Below are 21733 nucleotides of genomic sequence, written 5' to 3'. Positions count from 1 at the left end.
GGCTGAGGGGAGGCTGAGGTTGGTGAAGCAGTACCACATTTGCCCTACACTGCTGCCTGGTCTTCTATATATGGTGATACTTCCGCAATGTGTTGTTCTCCTTCCTTCTGTAACGTCATCAAAGTGATGTCACCACCTATGACCTCAAGAGGCTTAAACTGGAAGTCTTCCATGGAATCTGCCAATGAGCTTTTGGCATCCATTGTGATGCTGCTGCTTAAGCAGCCATCAAATTCTGCTAGACTGATGCCCAATGTTCATTCTATCCCTTGAGTGGGTCAGAGTTGCAGGGCTGGTGATTTATTGGTACCACGTGCTTCGTAGACAGAGAAACACAAGAGTTAGGACCTGGTTTTGGAGCTTTGTGTACTGAGTTACTGAAGCTCAAAAAACCCCCAGCTGACACTGACTTTCTGGGAATCCCATGCAGATCAAGCAAAATATTTGTTTTGAAGCTGCAGGGCATGGAGTATCTCCACTGGAGGCCAAACAGTCATAAGGACTTTTGAGTTATGAGTTCATCAGTGAGGACTTTCATTTCTGGAACTAGGAGATCTAAAGTGGTCTTTGTGATTTGCTCCTGGAAAGAAAGCTGCTATTTGGGAAGCACAGACTGATCTGACATTGTAGCTCATTTCCAAAGCTATAAGCTTCCTCTGTGTAAGATTCCTGGAGCTCAAGAAAAGCCAGATCTACAAAATGTAAGGAATCTGGTTTAGTGATGAATAAAGTCAAGCTGGGTAGTAGTACTATTGGTTTTTGAAAACCACATGGTAGAGAAAACCCAGGTTAAGAGCTTCCTTTGAAAGAAGAGAAAGCTGGGATCCAACCTGTTGGAAAAAACAAGTTTCTGCGTTTCAGAAAACCTGCAGCCACCAGCTGAGAATTTTTTTCTTTTCTGGAAGCAGGAAATCAAGACTATTCATTTTATTGGAAAACAGGGCTTGAAAAACAAGACAACTCTACTTCTGAATTCTCTGAAGCCACAAAAAAGAGAGGTGGAGAAATAAAATAAATCAGCTGGTGGAGAGGATTTTAGAAGGTTACGATCATCTTCATTTCTGTTACTTAGGAAATAACTCTCTTATTCTCAAGCAGCAAGTGATGAAGCATCCTGTGCACTTGGGCCTTGTATATCTTCTGATCTGTGTGCTGCCCTCCATATTTTCTAAGGAATGCTACTTTTGTGACATCACTGCCTCAGCCAAATGCCCAGGCACCAAGATGAGTTGTGCCGAAGATGAAGATTGCTTTGTGGGTCAAGGAGCTGCTTTGGGGGTATCAATGATCCAAAACAAGGGTTGTACTCGCTCCATCAACTGTGGCAAAGAGCAACCTGTTGCCCACATGGGGGTAACCTACAGTTTGGTCACCAACTGCTGCCAGGGGAATTTGTGCAACGCAGCTCAGTTTCTGAAAGCCCCTCCTCTTTTCCTCCAGCTTGCCCTCCCCACCATTCTTGTGCTGGGTCTCCTCTGACTTTGCAAGCAATAAAATCCTTCACATGCTTTTGAATGTCGAGTCCTTGTGCCTGTGGTATGATGGTGCGTCCCAACCCAGAAATGACTGCATCTAGGCAGTTGTGTGAAAAATAATGGCGTATCTCACTTCTCCCTTACACTAATAATTCAGCAGCACTATTGGGATGCCGAAAAGAGTTACCCGAGAATTCTCTAGCACAGCACAATCCATCCTGAACATGTAGATACCATGTTTATGGCTCGGTCCTCTGTGTCCATTAAGACATCACAGTTTGTTCCCTGTGGTGGCTGCAGCAGATTGCTGTGTGGAACGATGCCACCTCTGCAGTCTCCCAAGTTCAGGCACAATTTCTCCTCGTCGCTTTTTGATGGCAATGAATCACGCAGCCTGCAATATAATCCTAACTCTCTGCCTCCCAGAGTTTGGCTTGGTGGATTTATCCTCTGCCCTACCAGCTGCACGCTTCTTCCTCCCTGGGTTCAGTTTTGCACTCTGAACCTCTTTGTATGCAGCCTTCCGTGAGGGTCTGATTGAGGTCTGCACATCTCACAAGAAGGAGGAAGTCCCTTGCTTTTTAGAATACATGGGATTGGAGTACCACATGGGGCAGGGTCTCTCAGGAGACATACATGTGTGCAACTCTAATTCTTATGTGAGCAGATGGCAAGACAACAGTGAAAAGCTTGCCTTTTTAAAATAATATTTTATTGGTTTTCCAAAAATAACAACCCCCCAAACAATACAAAAACAAAGCAAAACAAATTGACTTCCCTCTAGTCCCTTATTTGTCAACATGCTGCACGTCCATTATTAAATTATAACATATTTAAATCACTATTATCCATTCACTGTAAAATTACAAGTACTTTTTAAACCCTGCTAATGTATTAACCTGTGTACAATGCTTCTGTATATATGCAATAAACTAAAGAAGATTGGCAAGTTAAATTAATGGAATATGCTGAAATGGCAAAACGGACAATGACATTAAGAAGCAGAGACAACAATGAATGGAAAAGCTTGCCTTTTAAGCACGTCCAGCCCATTGGTTCATCCAGCTCAGCTGCTTTACAACATTTCAGGCACAAGACTTTTCTATCACTTGCTACCTGGTTCTTCAAACAGATATACTGAAGCTGGCCAAACAGGACTTCTGCTTGCTGTTTCTGATAAATGTAATGCTCTCGTCCAAAATGTTACCTGTGCTGAAGGTAATTTCCTTCAATCTCTGGGCACAACTGGATCATACTAAGAAAACACACAACTGCATTTTAAGTTGGCGCCTGTCACTCACATGGGTCCACTCCACACTGGCACCTCAGAATTGAAGATAAAGTTTTGGGCATGCATCAGAGAGCACTGCACACAATACACCATTTGGGAAATTACTTGAGATGCGAAGGTAAGTGTGAAAGGCCAGGATCAAGTTACACAGAAAAGGTGCAGAGTCCCCACCCCATTTCATGGGCAGTTTAACAATGAGTTGGATAAACAATGAGATGTGTGGTTGGTTTTTAGTTAATCCTCCCTAAGGACCAAAGACAAGCCTTCCCGGATCAGACAAAAGGTGTGTCTGATCTCACATCCCTTTTCCCACAGTGGCAAGTCAAACCCTTCTGGGAAGCCCGGCAACACATTATGAAGGCTACAGCCCTCACCTGTTTCCCCCCAAGCAGATTGAAAGCCCTACTTCCTCTGAACATAGAGGTTCTATTCAGCTGTGACTGCTAATAATTCTGGTAGACTTTTTCTCCATGAATTTCTCAAATGCAGGGTGGGGAAGAAGAAGTGACCTTCCAAACTGTTGATAGACTACGATTCCTGGATTTTTTGGGAGGCCACAGTGAGAACTGGATGCTGGACCAGATGGGCCATTGGCCCATTCTATGTTCCCATCATCCTGGACCATTGGCCATTTGGGCTGAGGTTGATGGGACTTTGAATCCAACAATATCTGGAGGGCCACAGGGCTGCGCTTCGTTTTAAAGCCATCTGAGCTAATAGCCATCACTGCACCCTATGGCACTGAATTCTACAAATTAATTGTGCATTGGGTGAAGACATATTTATGCCTGTCTGTCTTGAATCTACTTCTCATTCATTTCACTGGGTGACTGAGTCCTAGCATCACGAGAGGGGGAGAAAAATTCTTACCCACACCATACATAATTTTGTAAATCTCTGCTATGTTCTTCTTAGTTACCTTTTTTCTAACCTCTCTTTTTCTAACTTCTCATTTCTAACCATCTTTTTTCTAATCTCTGTATTGCTAGTTATAGCTCTTTGTAGCACTGAGGTTCGGTATAGCAAAATGAATGCAGTGTCATGGCTGGAACGCTGGGTTTGGATGTGGGAAAAACATGTCTAAGATATTCCCATTTGGCCATGAAGCTCATGGCTTGGCAGGCTGATACCTAAGCCTGATCTACCTCACAGGTTTTTTTGAAGATAAAATGAGGAATTTCTATGTATGTTGTCACAATACTTTAGAAGCATTTTGCCTCCTAAACAGTATTACTGAAACCTTTACAGACCACAGTTGAGTTGGGGTGTGGAACATGTTTGAATACTAAAATATCTCTCTGTAGAAAACCAGCATGTCAGGAAAGAGAGGCTGCAACCCTTCTCCCTGACATCTACTTTCCATGTCCTGTTGCTGTTTTATTTTATATATATATATATATATGTATGAGAGCTTTCAGTTCTGAGGTTGCTGGTATAGTCCAGAAAGTGTTTTCTCACTTTATAAGTTAGAGTGGTGCTAGCATCTTCCTATCCCTTACAAGTGTTCTGGGCCTAGATACAAAAGACCTTTCACTTCATAAATTTGCTACAGGGCGATGACAAGCATGTACAAAGTCAAGCACCTCTTGAATCCAGTCAGATTATCTTGAATGCAGATTATCTTCACTACAAACTTCAACTGGCTGAACAATCATTAGTTCTCCTTGAAGAACTGTAAGGCATTGGGGGGTGGGGTGGATATTTTCAGCAGCTTCAAACTACAATACCCAGAATTCTGTGGGTTAAGCGATGAGAGTTAAACTGGCATGAAACTGAGAAATCCTGAGATGTAGATATGCCCTTAGGGCACCTCTAGTTTGGTCACACATGTCCCCCCAAAAAGAGAAAATGCAACACTAAAAAAGAAAGCATATCATATGCAAATGTATAAGTTTAGATGCAAATTTAGAAATAATTACTGTAATTAAGACAAAAATACAGTGGTATCTTGGTTTATGAACTTAATCCACTCCGGAAGTCCGTTCTTAAAGCGTTCTTAAACCAAGGGGTGCTTTCCATAGCAGTGGGGAACTCAATTTACAAATGGAACACACTCAACAGGAAGCGGAATGTGTTCTGCTTTCAAGGCGAAATTCACAAACCAAAACACCTACTTCCAGATTTTGCAGCATTCTTAATCCAAGTTGTTCATAAACTAAGCTGTTCTTAAACCAAGGTACCACTGTACAACACATCTCCTTGTACAGTAGTAGGGACGACTGAGCAGGGTTGCTAAAACTGTGGATGAAAGACTTCAAGGCCCCTCCTGCTCTCCCTTCTTAGGGATCTTTCTCCTTAAACCAGACTTACATCAGACAGCACTTCAAGCAGAGGACTCTCCTCTGTACACAGCAGGACATAAAGCCACCCTAGCTTCCAGACTGAGCTCAAATAGCATTGTTATACAATGGTCCCGGGGGTCTGTCCAAGCCGCAAGTCTTTTTCTGAGGTCTGGCTTTCCTCCCCATTCCCCCTTTCTACCTGCCATTCTACCTGCCCTCTTGATTTGCCCAGGGGCATTCATTTTAGTTGCAGTACATACAGAAGCAACCTTCTTGCCAATCGACTGCCGGTGAGGCCAAGCATTCAGTGCACACACTGAGGTCAGAAAATCCTGTTGCTGGCTCATAGCTCAGACAGCCAGAGCTTGTTTTTCTCCCTCTGAAAGACAGCCTAAATTACCATATATAAATCAGCATACGCAAATTTGCATCAGAGACCTGTTTCCCAGGTCTTTCAAGGACCTAGAAATGTCCTTGTTGAGCTCCACATGGATACAAAGTAAGCATGGCTTGTCCATTATTGTGTCATTGGAATCTCAGCTTTTTGGATTTTCTTATATTCATAATTCCACACAAAGAGACGGTAGTTGCCCAAAATGTACATGATCAGTGTTCGAAACTTCCGTTGTTCTAGGCGCATTTTGTGGCAGGGAATTTCATTAGCGTAAGCAATTTCTGAGTTCTGGGCACAGTACTGCGCCTAAGATTTCAGATTGAAACTGCCGAGTGGAAGGAAAGGAAGACCTTTTTCTGCCTCTCCACTTCCAGCTACTCTCTGAAGACTGGAGAAAAGACCCTCTTAAGAATATTAGGGAGTGCACAGGGGAAGGACTGGAGCATGTGAAAAATGAACATAATATTTTAGCTGCAGTTCATTCATTTTCCGCTTTGTATTCTTGTTATAAAAAAGCGCGCCTAGACATTTCGTTGTTGTGCCCATAACCTAGTTTTAAGGGGCCATTTAGCTCCAAGCTTTCATATCTCTGTTTCTAACACTGCACATGATTCATGGGTAAAACCCCTTTCTTCTCAACAGCTTCACATGGACAGATGCTCGCTTGAACCGCCAGCTGGTCACTCAGCTTACAGGAGAAGTGACAGGGGCATTTGACCGGGAGTTCCGCATCTTATATGCTGCCTCTTGTCCCCTGCCAGCCCTAGAAATTTCACCTAGACTCCAGCCTGCTTCGAGCCTGGCTCCATTACCAAGTACCAATGGGCCAGATATCACTCCGTACGTCAGCGTCCTGGATGGGGTGCAGCTGTCCAACCGCATTGCAGAGCGACGCTCCGTGGCCCCTCAACCTGTGGCCAAGAGCCACGCTGGAGAGTGGGAGTTAGTATTGGCCTCCCCTGCTACAGCGGAAGACCCTGTGCTACCCACCCCACCTCCAGAGGTGTCTATTCGAAACAGACTGGCAGCATGGCGTGGCACAGACCTTTCAGGAGGGGGCCTGCATGGAGCCCCCGATGGGCAGAATGCTCTTAGCGATATACTTAGGAACGTACAGCGGACTCGGCTTCCAGCAGCCAAGACCACAGGGGCTCGCGCTAGTAAGTCCCTGTGGGACCTCAGCCAGATCTCTGGAACCAGCACAACAGGAAGAGGATGGAATGGGATTGACTCAGCAGAAGAAGCTAAGGTAAGCATCACCTATATTTCCCAACTCTAGGACCCGGTACATTCTAGAGTGGCCACATATCTTGGGAGGGAAACGCAGCCAGTACTATAAAGCTATCCATTATACTGTTACACGTTACCCCAATTGGCCAGTGGCAAGAAATTCCATGGGCTCCAAGCGCTTTCCCCAGGCTTCAGTATCCTTGGAATGGAGATCAGGAGAGACTATGGTGTCTTTGGGATATGTGGTTTTATTTACACATATATACAACCTGAGCAAAGGATGGAGGGGCTCGCAGAACCCACACCCCAACTGATCCTGCTTCTCCTTTAGGTTAGTAGGGAAACCAAGCCCAGCACAGAGCAGTCTTGTGTCTGTATTCCCAGCTTCCGGCATTAGCCCAACTCGCACACAACAACAACCACTCTCTTTTGTACACAGAAAAGGGTCACCCATTTGTCTCTAACGTAACAACAACAACAATTTTATTATTTATACCCCGCCCATCTGGCTAGGTTTCCCCAGCCACCCTGGGCAGCTTACAGAATATATAAAACATAATAAAGCATAAAACAGTAAAAACAGAGCACTGCAGCCATGTGAGAGGGGCCTCATAGCTGACTGGGGATTTGATGCCAGGTCTCTCTGTCCGATCCTCTGTCCGCTTCACCACACCATTTCTCCACTGGATACAAGACAGAAACAAGACAGGAGATTAGGGTTCTTTGGGAAGTGAATGTCCTGTGCATTAGAGGAAAGGATCCTGGGATCCTTTAACCCTCTTAAAATAAAAACACCAGAAGTATATCCTATTCAAGTATATCCTTGAATAAGAAGAGGGTGTTTCTAGGCGTGTGCAGAGTGTGTTTATTGTATCATTAGGGTTAGGGGTCAAGGCTTTCTACACTTGAGCCTTCTCATCTTAGAAACTGAACACTGCACAGCCCCATTTAGTACATATGCTCCAAACCAATTATTTCCAAGTTCCTTTCCTAAGAACCCAGTCTCCATCCCACAGTACATCTAATTCTCATCTACATCATCTTTCCTGTTCTGTGTCCCAAGAGATATCTGAAGTGTAGTCCACATTTGATAGCGGGCACTGTCATTGCTGAAGGCCCCACAGCGCAGTATTATTGCAGTTGTATTGTACGTTCTCCACCACCTGTCCTCTTGACGGCTGGACAGGTTTTGCACCCCACTCCCCCAACCCCAACCATCTAATAAAAATCTGCCTTGCCTACGTGGCACTTGAAACAGAGGGCTGGCATGCAACTCACAAGTAGGTATCCCGGACTAACACATCAAGTGGTAATGTTTATAAACTGCATTTATATCCCACTTCTTTTTCAAAGGAGCTCAAGACGACGCATGTGGTTCTCCTCCTCCTCACTTAATCCTCACAAAACCCTGCGGAGTAGGTTAGGCTGAGAGGCAGTGACCAGCCCAAGGTCACCCAAGTGAGCTTCACAGCCAAGCAGGGATTTGAACACTAGTCTCCCAGGTCCTAGTCCAACACTTTAACCACTATACCACACTGGTAGGCTTGCATGCCTACTCAATAAGGGACTGCCTTGAGTTGCCCCCACCCCGTCTTTCAAATTAAGAGACTGGAGCTCTTCCTTGTAAGCAGATCTACTCCTAAAGCAGCCGGGTAAGAAGCCATTGTAATTAGGCAGGTGCTTGATCCCTCTTGCATGTTGCTTGACAAGAAGGGGAAAATACAAGAGGGCAATGAGCCTGGCGGCAGCCCAAGTCCATTTCAGCCAGATCCTTTTTTCCGGAAGACCTATTTTTAGATGTTGCAATAAACTTCTCTGTTGCCACATGCATTTCATGACTTTTTACTGTGAGTAACCTTCACATTCCTTTCAGAACCCAGCCTGGCCAGCGACTGGCTCTCAGCAGCAGGAACAAGAGGGCAGTACATACAATGGCCGCTATGGTCTTCGTTCTAGCTGGCCCTCTAATTGCACAGTTTGCACCTACAGCAGCATTACATGGCAGAGGGTCTCTTGGGGAGAGACTTGGTGGGGTCGATGCCAGGGGAACTTAGCTCCCCCCCCCTTGTTGATTATCCTGAGTCTCTTCTTCCTGTTTTCTCCAGATCTGTTCTAAGATTAGGGATAAACGCAGTTGTGGGGAGAGGAGAATAACCTGGGGGAGGGGTTGTGGGGGAGGATTAAGCACCTTTCTCTTACCTGCCCATTTGTCTCTGCAACCCCCACCTGCACCAGACAAATTATAAGCTTGCTGGTCTGCCTGCAAGACTTTCACTCGGGGGGCGACACAGCAAAACCCAGACACCTGCCCCCCATGTTAACAGCCACTGTGGAAAGATGCAGGAACCAATTTCCAGAGGGAGATTTGGTTTTCCCTCCCCAGTGTTTCTTTCTGTGAGAGAAAACGCATTTGGTTTTCAAGACATTCCTTTTGCTGTGCAGTCTAAACTCCGACTCCCTTGCGAATCAACATTTCGGTAGTAATTTAGGTTTCCATGGGAACAAAAATATTCAATATTCTCTGATCCTGCTTTGTGCTGCAGGAGGTCAAAGTGTACATTTCTGTAAATCCACGCCCTGGAAAAAGCCGTGATGATCGCTTCTAGTCACTTTGGGGACTCGAGCACTGTTTTCCCCATGAAGTCTGGATGGTTTTAAAACAAAAAAAGTTTTTGTTCTCCATCAATTCCAGATGTTTTGTTCTCCATCAATTCCAGCACTCAACATTCCCTCAGACATTCTAGTTGCTACAGAAACCAGTTCCTGATCTTGAGTCCTGGTTACTGTGGGAACCAACTTGTTCTGTCCCACCCCGCAACCTCCCCCCCCCCCAAAGCTTCCCATGGCTGGGTAGGATCAATATTTTGATTTCCAATCACAAAGGGGTGTTGAATATATAAATTTAAAGGTACCAGATAAGGTTGGAAAATTATAAATAATACTGTTCCCTTAAAACAAAGCAAACCCAGTCATTTCATTTACAGGATAGTGAGGATATCAATTCCCTTACATGAGAGCATTTTCATGTTGTCAGAACACCCCTGAGGTTACACTTTGTCACAGAAAAATAAATTATGTATGTCCCTACTTCCTAACCAAAATCAAGTTTCTGAAGAGGCCAGCGGCCCAGTAGGTACTTGGTGATTGTGTAAGGATAGAGCCAGGGTGCTTGAAAACAGCCCTAAAAGGTTATGACTTCCCCAAGGCCTACCTGTAAGCCTCTGGCTGAGATGGGACTTTGTCCTTAGCATTATAGCATTTCCAAGTGTTCAAAGAATGTCACATACATTTTTGTAATCATTGCAATGGCCCTGAAATGATGGGCCAGTAGCATCCTTAGATTGCAGGGATTGGGGTGGGGCTGAGTGGGGTTTGGCCAGAGCCACTTGATGAGGCCATATTTGAAAGTGAGGCCTTCCCAAATCATGGCTCAACCTCTGCACCACAACTGTTTTATTTGACAGACTTAGTGACTTTAACAGCTGGCCAACAGGTGCTAAAAACAAGGTGTGGCCTTGCTTTAATTAACAATGCTTGGCCTGTTAAAATGTGGCAACCTTAGATTTCAGTCCCACACACAGACCAAACACTAGCTCTTAGCACTTTCTGGTGGCCAAAGAAGTGGCAGATATCATCTTGGTACTATTAAAGAGGGAAGAGTGGGAAGCAGACTAATCTGACCCACAAACCTCGTTGAAAAGGAAATGCCTGGTTATTATAGGATGACAGATTATATTCCATAATGAGAACGGGTAATGGGCATCTTCTGCCTTGAGTACTAAATTGTGTTGAGCAGACCCTGCTGGTGGTACCCAGACCTCAGCTCCTATGTCCCTGTTTTCATTTTTTTTAAGAATATTTTTTTATTAACCGACCAATCACATCAAATCAAACCAAATTACATAAATTCCACATTACAGAGCTGAATTTTAAATTTTTGTTGGGGGTACCCATATTTCAAGTTCCGAAGGGATCCAATCAACTTCTTGCTTCTTACTGCTGTTTTAATGTCCACAAATCTAACCTTATGATGTTCACAGTACTATCCAGTCCTTTCTTATTATTTTTTCACATCTCTTGTTGTTATTTTCATATATTTTTCCTTTCTCTTTGTGACCTCTGATAGTCTCCGCAAGCTGGTTGGAACAGTTTGTAATCCTGCGTGGATATTATTTTTTTATCCAGTAGCCATATCCAGATGTTTTCCATATAACATCACTTCCATACATCAAAACAGTCTTAACGTCATTAATCTTCACCAATCTGCCTCCTTTCTCAAAACCTCTGAGGAGATTCACTAGGAATGCAGTCTGAAAACAAATCCGTTTTTCCTCCCGGCTGTAAATCCTTTGGCAAGATGACGACTCCGAATTAATTGCTGCGCCATTCCCAAAAGCTCTTATTGCTTCTCGGTCTCCATAAAGCATACTTTTGGTTAAAGTTTATCTCCACACAGACCTTAATCATCCTGCTTGGGTCAGTTCAACCGACGGTTCTAATGAGGAGGGGTTCTTGTAAATCACATAGAAGGAAAGTAAAAAAGGTTCCCCCCCCCATTCAGCCCCTTGTCAACATACCCCGCCTTTGGTGTATCTTCATCATAAAATATTCCTGTTTCTCCAGCCCGTCGTCGTCTTTCGCAGAGGTCACTTAAATTAGCAGACTTCACTCCCCTTCTTCACTTGAAATATGTGCATTTGCTTCTTTTGTAATTAATTATTCCAAATTGCTGCAACTAGCGCGCGGTCAGAGACAGCGTCCAGGAGAGCCGATGTCCACACGGGGGCATTCTGCCTAGGGCCCTCACCCCCTTCTTTCGAATTAGGGGGTGATTTATGGGCACAGCAGGCAAGGGCAGTGTTCCCCATTTCCTTGGGGCAACAAGGGAGGTCCTATGTCCCTGTTTTCATAGGGTGCCTGGTTGCCACCGGCAACAGCTGGGCACAGGACAGGAGGCAGGTCCTAGAGCAGAAGATTCAAGGAAGCATTAGGCCTACCTCTGGAGTTTTTGACAAATTGGATTGATAGAAAACTCTGCCTCCTTTGCCTTTGAGCTTGGGTGAACTGCTGTAGACAGCACCTTCGGTCAATATTGATCAAGGCTACACCTATGATAGGGAGGGAGAACTCTAGAATGACGAGCCTTAGAAGCATGAAGGTCCCTCTGTACTTATCAGCTAGGTTCCTCCCTCCAAACCCTGAATGTTTTTATGCAGGGCAGCCAGCCATTGAACAGGTAAGGCTTTCCCCATGCCTTGTGCCAGGAACAGTTAAGGCACAGTCACCTTGTCAGGGGAAAAAGAAGTTGCTCTCCTCCACTTGAACTTCACACTATTTGTAGATATAGTGCTTTTAGGTGCAGTAGTATGTTTGAAGTCATGTTTTTATAACGTTACATCTTGTAACTTTCATAGCTTTAATATTAAATGCTTTGGAGAGAGAATCATGAAAGGAGCATAACAATATTGAAAATACAAATTCATCCTCCCCATTCCCCCACAGCTTCCTCATCTACCACAAATTCGCTTCCTCTTTCCTGCAGCTATTGTGCCTAGCAGTCTCCACAGGGAATCTAGGAACATCAACACCATAAATGTTAGAACTCTGCCTCAAATTCAGATTCTCATAGGCAGTGATTAAATTTCTAAGTAGAGAAGAGTTAGGGTTTATCCATACCTGGAAGCCAAACAGGGTGAAACAGAAGCCCTGCCCCTCAACTTAGGATCTGTAGATGCAGATGGTAGTGGGAGAAATTAATCTTTCTACTATTTCACATAGTTCAGAACAGATACAGGGGTGGAGGGGCTCCTTGATAAGACCTGGTTGTAATTCATGTGGTTTGCCAAGATGTTCATTTCATTTTTATCAGCAAGTATATTTTTGATGGTTGTGGAGAAAGAACACCATGAAAGAACCTAGGCCATGTTGCAAACCCAGGTTCTCTTAACAATAAGAACTAGAAATCTATGTCTGAAGAGGAGTTCTACAATGCATGGCAGGTACTGCCTATTTTACTTGTACATGAGCTTGCGCACACAACATCACACTGGTTCTTAAGTCTGAAGTGTTGTTTTTTTCCACAGAAATGGGGTTACCAGGACACACCAGCAAGAGAGCTGATGAAACAGCGAGGGACTGGCTATGCCCCAGAAGAACCAAGGATGCCGGTTTACCTGGCACCTGGGCGTATGACCCCTTCCTCTGGCTACTTGCCTCTAGGAAGACTACAAGGACAGCTGTATCATAATCCTGCCAGTACAGGTCTATCCCGGGCGTGGCCACACCCAGGACAATTCCAGTACGGCCATCAGCTACGATACTGAAACCTCTCTGAAAATCTCAAGGCAGGGGAAAAAAATACTGGGAGGATAATCTGGAACAGACTGGAATATTTCCTAGAGTTTATAGAGAGATGATTCATGTGACAGGACAGAATAGTCAGGGATGGCTATAAGACTGGTTTCTAGCTTTTAATAAAATATACTAGGAGACTTTTCTGTCTGATAAACACCCACCCCAGTGGAGTGCAGAATGAGATCCCGAACTGTGACAAGCATGTTTTAGTGAGATTTTAAGTTTCATCTGCCAGTGAGGGAAGCCAAACACTTTCCCTTCAATGCAACTACACTAGAGCGATTCAAGTTTGTGTAGGATGAACTGGGAACAAGCAGGAGGTTTGTAAACTTACACTGATGAGCTGCTCAAGGGATGCTGGGTGCAGCTACCGAGACACTAAAGAATATATAAACGGTTATACTAGCAGAATGTGGAATTACATTTCTCCAGCCCTCAAATCAATGTTTGTAAAAATAGAAGACATTCATACAGAACAGTTCATGCTGTGTGTGTGCTTTTTTAAGTTGAACCATAGACACTAGGTTGTATTACAAAAAATCTCCCTCCATGATCAAAATACAGTATTTCAGCACTGGATCAAAGCAGCCTGCAGAAGATGCTTTGACGTTTAAGAGGTTAGACTAATTGCACTGAACCCCACTGGTTTGGTAAAGGGAAGAGTTTAGAAAGGAAGAGTGACTGTTCCAAGGTTTATACACACCCAGAGGTTTTGACCCAGGGCAGATGATAAACAGCATGCAAAAGACATCTTCTGTAAAGTAAAGTAAGGCAAGGAAATCCTTCCCTCCCTCACTGGATCTAGAAAAAGGAAATGGAAATTAAAAGAGGGAACTGGAAAGAGATTCATACATGCTTGAACCTAAGCTACAAAAAGGGAGAACAGGCACAACCCAGATGATTTACTGAAGGCCGGTCCATCTGTGACTATTACCCATTTGTTCAAAGGCTCCAGTGTTCTGCCACTGCAATGTCCTAAAGCAAGTAGGAAGAGATGCCTGAGACTCATTGACAAAGGGAAAAAATAACATACTGTTGCATCATAGAACAATTTATCAGCATGGATTGAAGTGAATTATGGTTGCTAGGATCCAGATTCAAGAGAGCTCTCATCTCTTCAGTTGTTGTGGAGAAGGGAAAATTCCAGCAAGGTGCAGATTCTCCAGTTGCTTCGTCTATGCTGATAGTGGAAGAGGAGCTTGAGGCAGCAAAATATTCACTCTTGTGCCCCTTTTAAAGGCAGACGAGTCCTTTGAGGGCCTGGATCTTGTATCCTGCAGGTAGAACCCCCAGCTTCATATTTGTCAGGAAATCAAGACGCCAATAAGAATCTCAGGGTTTGTTTACACTGGACTTGCACCCGTCTCCCTACTAATGGAGAGCCTCCCACATGATGCTGTCCTGCATCCTTCCCCCTTTAAATGCAGGGTTTTTCGATCCTGGCTGTTTTGGACTTTGCAAGGAACCACACACACACACACACACACACACACACACACACACACACACAACCTTCCTGCTTGTCTCCCCTCTAAGACAACACTGGGATGGGAAGGGTCTCATCTGGATGCCCCTCCCATTATTGGGGAGACAGGCAGGTACAAGTACACATTTTTTTGCGGCAGTGTGGCCCAATCCTAGGATTTCGGAAGCCTTCTTTCAAAGAAATGTCTGCATCAAAGGGAAAGCAGTTCTCCAGCACTTAAGATGCAGGATATTTTATCATGCAACACGTCTACCCCATCCCATCACTGCACCAATTCGAGTATTTAGTGCAGTTCAGACTGTGGCTGCACAAATCTATTGGCTAGTACCAATGATTGCATCACTAATCAGAGACACTATCTTCCCCCACCCTTTTGATAAAACCAATAACCCCGAGGGAAGATGCCCACTGGCTGCATACTAAGTGTTCCTTACAAAGTAGCACAAATTACACAGGCTTCCACAATTCAAGTTATCTTCCTTTCCCTTACTGTTAAATAAATGTTTGGTGTGCTCCAGTGCTGGGAATCCATTTCCAAAGCTCCTTTAAATACTTTCCTCCATTAGCTATTAACACCAGGCATAAAAGTGCTAGGTTATTAAGATGCCAAAGAAATGGGGGGGGGGGGGGGGTTACACACAAAAATATGGAAGTTGCTCCCTCTAGAGGTTTGATCCCTAAAAGCACCTCTTTTCAAGACCAACAACTCCCAAGTCTGACGAATCAAGGTAGTAATGCAGGGCACCCAATGCATTCACTTTTTGGGGGGAGAAAAAAGCTTGTTATAATGAAATCAGCACCGTTCAACAAATTCCACCTGATGCTGGAATCCAGTTTCTTTCACGGCATCAGGATCCTTGCAAAGGCAAAGCAGAACTCGTTACGGTTCTTGCAGTGCCACACAGTTCCTTGCTTGCTGTGTTCGCAGGCTGATAGGACAAACGATAAGGGCCAGCTATAAAAGGGAGGGGCAAAAGACAAAACACTAAAGATATCCAAGGGCCATAAAACAGAAATCCAAAGATAGGAAGCTACCTTCAGACTAGTGATCCACCCGCGTAGGAAGCTGCTTTTTATACCGGCTCCCTCGGCCAGTAAAGCGAGATGAGCGCCGCAACCCCCGAGTCGTCTGCGACTGGACCTAACGGTCAGGGGTCCCTTTACCTTTACCTTTAAACTAGGACTGTCTACCTGAGACCTTCTGCATGTAAAATGTGTGCTATGATGTTGTGTTGCAACCATTCCTCTTTGAGGATGCACTATATCCTTTAAACCAGAACAGCCATTCAACACAGAATGAGATGGTATAATTTTCTGGACTACACCAGTTCTGACTGCAGGTGGGGAGGACCAAATTTCAATGCTCCCCTTGCATTAAAAAAATAAGAATTCATGTTTGTGTATATATGTATATACACAGTTTCTCCCTCCGGTGCTAGCTTAACTACATCAAGAAGAATAACCAGAATTCTGTCACCTCCTTCTGTGCAACTGTAACTCTCAAAACATTGCCAGCTCATCTGAGAGCCATGCAGCAAACAAGGCCAACCGTGAGGTGGAAGTTCTAGAAGTCAACACCAAGTAGCGCTGGGAATGTCCCCTGACTGAAACATGGACAGCAACTGCTAGTCAGTGCAGGTAATGCTGAGCTGGGTGGACCAATGGTCTGGTTCTGTTTAAGGCAGCTTCCTTTGGGGGACAGTGAAGCCTTGCCTCCTGACAACTATGCACACACTAAACGTTTAAAGGACATTCGGCACATATTCTTTCCCTCGAATAATTCTGCGCACTCTAGTTTGCCCCTCTGAGTTACAATTCCCAGCAACCCTTAGCAAACTACAGTGCCCAGAATTATTTGAGGGAAAGAATGTGCTTCGGAAGCGCTTTAAATGTATATAGCATGTACACAGCCAGTAGCTTTGGAGATTTCACCAAGCACCAAGCTCCTTTTTTTAAAGCCAGCCTTTGCAACAACAATACCCGGTGGAATAAAATGCATTCCTGCCCACGTACAGTTAAGCCTCAGGGGTTTCCCAAAATGGGCGGTGCAAATCCACTGGGACTGAGCTTTACTTACTGAAGACTAAAGCAACATGGGAAAAGCAGAGTGGAGAAACCAGCAGAGAGAAGTGGCCTGGAGGTGTACAAAAGCTGAGCAGAAAGATATTGCCACCTCCAGACAGCATCAACAGCAGCTTTTCTGGAACTAAGCAGATCTTGGTCTCGGGAGTGCCTGGATGGGAGACCACTTTGAAACCCCACACAAACCACTTTGAGCTCCATTCTGTACTAAAAGCAGGATATAAAAGCAAGACTTTTGAAAAGCAAGTGGAGTGAGGTGTGGTACAGAGTACTCTTAATCTTGGGGACTGGGAGGGCTTTTAAATATTGGGGTTTGTTTATTTTGCCCTTTCCTGCTGTTCAAAAGGAGGGTTAAAAAACAAAACAAAACAAGGCCTCCTTATAGCAGGTCAGACTACAGGCCCTTTATTGTCTACACTGCCTGCAGTGGCCTTTCCACATCTCAGGCAGAGGCCATTGCATCAGCTGCTATCTGATTCCTTTGTGCTAGAAATATTGGGGAATTGATCACAGGACCCTCTTCGTTTAGAGCATGTGCTCCAGCCACTGCTTCCCACCCAGATCCCTTTAAATCAGGCAAACTAACAGGAGTCACCAACCTTTTAGGGCCAGGGGGCACATGTGGAATTATGAGGAAGTGCTGTCACGGCGTGGTATAACATGAAAGGGATGCCACATCTAAAGGAGCATAAAATCAGCCCGGATCACAAAAAGCAGTGGGCATGCCTCACAAAAGAATGTGCATCAGCCACTGCCATATACACTCACAATGAAAAGCTCACTGAATTTCTCCTCTGCTCAGAATGGATGGGAAGTTGGGTGTCCAATCCTGGCATGCCGAAAAATATGGGCACATTTAAGGGGAGTGTTTGAAGTAAGAGAGCAACAAAGCCAACCCAAACAGGAAATGAGCAGGTACGGCAATCAGTCTCTCATGCATTATGGATTTTTGAGGTGATATTTACCGAGACATTTTGTGAGATGATATTTACTGAGACATTTTGCAGGAACCGTATGGTGCTATGGCAGGCACCATGGGGTGAGCAGGTGCCACACTGACAACCTCTGAATAAAATTAGGCCTGTAGATTATTTGCAAGTTGCTTCTTGGAGATCAGATACAAACCTTCAACGACCTAGAAAAGCATAAAATTAAGGCCAAAGCTTGCCAGGCTGTGGGTCCCGTAGCTCTCCTGAGAGAACACAAGATCAGGCTGGAGGAGAGAAACACTCACCTGGGTCCAACAGCACAAGGCACCGGAAAGTCCCTTTGCCGGAGGGTTTGAGCCTGATCCCAGGTAACACCTCCAAGAACTTCAGGCTGTCACTGTAGCCTCGCTCCAAGCACAGTTTCCACAGCTTGACCTTGTGCTCCTTCCACACCAGGGCCTCCAGCTTATCCAGACGCAAACCTAAAGGAAACTGGCCCAGAGTGCTTCGGAGGAGAGGGATCACATCCACACCACCTGTAAGATACAAAGAGGCCTTGATGATGATGAAAAGGCTTTTAAGTACGACTGTGCATGCCCTCCCCCCCCCCGATCCGGTGTTCCAGATCTGTCCTGGGCAGACTTGACCTGGATCTGGGCCCCAAACTGGGGCCCTAGCACATTGTTTAATTGTGGTTTTAAACCCTATTTTATATGTGGTCCAAGGGCAGGGGAAGAGACACAGACAGGCTGCCTACATTTCCTCCTTCTCCTCCATCCTGCTCCTTGCCACCCGATTACCACCCCTTGGGACAGCTCTAGATGACTTTGGGTGGACCTCACCTGGGGCTGCCTCAATCAGCCCAATTTGGTTCAGGATCTAGAATTCGGACAGAGTGGCCCCACAACCCTACTTTTTAGTGTGGTTTGGAATGGATCTCAGTTATCTGGAACAGCTAGCCCATTTGTCAGTGGGTGCTAAGTGTGGAACCAGTGCTTTACTTGCACACAAGTTTTTGTGCTCTTCATGCCAAATTCCTCTTGATTATTTCTCGACTATACTACAAACTGTCAAAGTCACAGGACTCCTGACTTTTATTATATTTCTTTTCCCTTAGCCTCATTAGGCTTCAGTTCCCATTGCAACTGCTGAAGGCCTCTCTCCAGTTAAGGAAGTATTTACAGAACCTCCAATCAGAAATTAAACTGAAACAGGCTTCATTAGAATGAGGGTATTCTTCAGAAAGCTGGATGATTTTCTTCCTGCTGCATACCTGCTGAAGGTGGGGAAGGTATGGCCAGCCTGCTCTACACAGAACAAGGTGATAAACGAGTGTGCTGAACAGGGAAGACAAAGTGTGCCTCTTCACACTGCAAGTAAATCATCACATTTTTGAAGATTTCCCCATGTTAAGATGTCTCCATGATGATAAATTCAGCATAGCAGGAAAGGGCTGAGGTAGCACACAGCTAGAGTCTATGTTCTATTTCCTGGGATGGGTGGGTGTTTTTTAAAGGATAAGAATGCAAAAGTGGACAACCAACCGCACCCTCCTGTAATCTGATGCAGTTCATTCCCACTTCATTCCCTTGAATGCGTAGCAGTAGGCCACACCTTCTCAAACAGACCAGTCTCCTTTTCTTATGTTCACCATCTCTCCCATTCTAGCATAAAAATCACATGTTTTAGATCTCCTATTTTTCCATGCTCACATACCAGGGTCCCTTCCAAAGAGCATACAAAAATTACTAGTCAGCTCCTCCATGCATCTTACTTTGCCTTGCAGAAGAAGATTCCCTTGGCCACTCATAGGCAGGGTCCAGCTCGTCTGAGGTGAAATCAAAGGGATGATAAGCAGCCCTGCGTGAAGGTTTCTTGCACTGGTGTGTGGACAAAGGCGGAGCTGTGGAGCAGGCTGGAGGGGGCGCTGTGGGGCAGGCTGGAGTAGAAGCTACAAATCATTTGGATACAAAACATTAAAAAGTCAAGAATGTCTGGAATCCCTATTTTCACATTACGTATGTATTGAGTTGGATCCTAAAGGTGTCTTTCCACTAGCAGAAAGCCTATTCCTGTCAGAGACGGCCTATTTCTTCCTTAGCAGAAAACCGCTGTATGAGGAAAACCAACACCAAATCCACGAGTTCCTCCAATTGCACACAGGCTTAGTCTCAAGTGAGACCTTTTTTATGGCCTTCTACATCTTGCTCGTTATTAAACATCACGATCGTTACTAAATTTATTCCCCGCCCTTCACCAGCAGATCCCAGGGCAAATGACAACTACAGTATTTAAAATTCAAAATAAACAACAGTTAAAACAGATTAAAATTACAGGAACAGGGTGGGCCCTGGGAACACACATCTCATGAGCCAAAGCCCAGGGTAAAAAAGTGTGTCTGCAGCATTTGCCAGGAGCTGAATTGTGAAGAAGCCAGACACACCTCTGTGGGGAGGAAGTTCAACAACTTGGGGCTGCCATAGAGAATGCCACCACCCCAAACTAATTACAGTATTATTATTCAATAATAAGATTTTATTATTTTTCCATGTTGAAAGCCACCCCAAACTTCTGAGGGAGGTGGAACTACCAAGAGGGCCCCATCTGCTGATCTTAACACCCCTGGAGGGTTTGTAGGGAAAGAAGCAGACGTTGGGGCCTAAGTCATTTAGGGCTTTCAACATTAATGTGAGCACCCTTGAACTGGACCTGGAAACAAGGAGTAGGGCCTATGTTTTCCTCATGCACTGTTTCCTTCATACCAAAATGCAACCCTGCTTTCCCCCCTACATTATGGCACTACAGCCTAAGTACCCTTCCATTAACTCTGGCACAATTGTTCCCGGAGGAGCACAAATGCATTTTCACCTTCCACTCACGCTTCTTTAGATTAATCCAAGCCACCCGAAGCATGAGAAAAGGGGACATAGCATGAGAAAAGGGCACAACTAGTTTTACGTGACGAGCAAATGCGGCCTGGGGGCCCTAGCAAAATCAGCGGCAGACACATCGCCACGCAAACCCATCTCCCCACAACTTCTCTTTCCTCTGGAGAAGCTGCAGGTGTCCCAGCTCAGGGGCCGGATTTGGCTCCAAGGCCTTTGTCTGTTGACCCCTAAGCCAGAGGCTGCTGTTATGAATAACTAATCGAAGGCCCCATTTGCACAGTAGCAGGTTGCTTTAAACCCAGAGTGGCTTAACAAAGCCAAAGTGGTTTAACAGGCGGGATAATAAATGTACAAAGTAAATAATAAATAAGCATTCAATCCCCCTTTATAAGGAGCTCTGGGAATTGTAGCTCAGAAGGAGAAGGGGGGGTGTCTCCAAACAACTCTCATCGCGCTTAACAAACTACAGTTCTCAAAGAGTCGTTGCTGGAAACCTGTTTAAAGTGTTTTAAATGTTTAGCACAGATGGGGCCTAATGTTAAGTAATCTTGAATACACGTTAATCAATAGGAGTTACCACTTCTATGGAGACAATCCTTCTTTGCAACACCCATATCACTCTCCTGCTGCATCCCCCATCTTTAAATCAAATTTAAATAAAAAAACAGTTTCCCCACAATTAGAATAGCTCCACATACTCTTCTCTGGTGGTAGAGAGGCCTCTGACTCGACGGGATGAACTGGCGAATCCATCCGTAGTCTTTTATAAACAGGTTGTTCTTCCTCAGACGCTGGGCGTTTCTGACAAAGGTCTTCTTCTGTGGATCCCACCACAACTTCCAGCAGCGGTTTTTCCATGGTCCTAATCTGGGCCTCAGATCATAACATCCTCTCACCTCCCTCCCCAGGCTTGCCTAACCCTCAACTCTTTTCCAGAAAATTCAGATAACCTTGCAAGTCAGGGTACTGGGGGGTTGGGGAGCACAAAGCCCATCTGCATTCTCCTCCAAGCCAGACAAATCTATTTCTTTAAAAGCAAAGAAAAGTAAAATATTTTCAAGCTGAAGAAAACCACGAACAATTAAAGAGGCGGGGGATGAGCTTCACTACCGATGCCCCTTTAATAAACCTGCATTTGTATGGGTGTGGCAAGAGTCAATTAACCCAAAAGGGTGTAGCTTGAAAAGGGGCCATACTCAGACCCAATCACAACTTATTTAAAACCATAGCCTCACCTCCTCAGCCCATTGCAATAAAGGGGGCACTTTACCTGCATAACAAGCAATAGCTACTTTGATAGGAAGCAGCCGAGCCCTCTGCTG

The 21733-nt window shown here is 44.9% G+C and overlaps 2 protein-coding genes across 3 annotated transcripts in view; one reads left to right on the top strand and one right to left on the bottom strand.

The window, feature by feature from the left end:
* Positions 1-13502, top strand: part of FAM83E (family with sequence similarity 83 member E) — a 26827-nt gene extending 13325 nt beyond the window's left edge. Inside the window, exons 6-7 of the mRNA XM_080977505.1 lie at positions 6085-6691; positions 12756-13502. Coding sequence (XP_080833631.1) covers positions 6085-6691; positions 12756-12995 — 847 coding nt within the window. The 3' untranslated portion in view covers positions 12996-13502. The remainder of the gene's footprint in view (positions 1-6084; positions 6692-12755) is intronic.
* Positions 7126-21733, bottom strand: LOC308460970 (uncharacterized protein). Of its 2 annotated transcripts, none has more exons than XM_080977509.1 (4): positions 21110-21733; positions 19298-19474; positions 17829-18059; positions 7126-7355 (listed from the first exon to the last, which is right to left on the bottom strand). In XM_080977509.1, the coding sequence occupies exons 1-4, from the start codon at positions 21267-21269 to the stop codon at positions 7282-7284; spliced, it is 642 nt and encodes a 213-aa protein (XP_080833635.1). In that variant the 5' UTR covers positions 21270-21733; the 3' UTR covers positions 7126-7281. The 2 variants fall into 2 exon arrangements, with proteins under 2 accessions (XP_080833635.1, XP_080833636.1); XM_080977510.1 differs by lacking the exon at positions 21110-21733 and adding an exon at positions 20992-21060.

This window comes from Podarcis pityusensis (assembly GCF_964106645.2).
Source record: "Podarcis pityusensis genome assembly, chromosome: 13".
Taxonomy (NCBI): domain Eukaryota; kingdom Metazoa; phylum Chordata; class Lepidosauria; order Squamata; family Lacertidae; genus Podarcis; species Podarcis pityusensis.
Note: the sequence above shows the minus strand (reverse complement) of the source record. Positions and strands in the feature narration are given on the sequence as shown.

Excerpts from the sequence above, each read along its gene's own strand:
- LOC308460970 (XM_080977509.1), bottom strand. The coding sequence starts at position 21,269 with ATGGAAAAACCGCTGCTGGAAGTTGTGGTGGGATCCACAGAAGAAGAC. Across the intron at positions 18,060-19,297 it reads ATCTTCTTCTGCAAGGCAAA|GTGGTGTGGATGTGATCCCT; the intron begins GTAAGATGCATG and ends TGTATCTTACAG. Across the intron at positions 7,356-17,828 it reads CCTTGTGCTGTTGGACCCAG|TGGAGAAATGGTGTGGTGAA; the intron begins GTGAGTGTTTCT and ends TCTTGTATCCAG.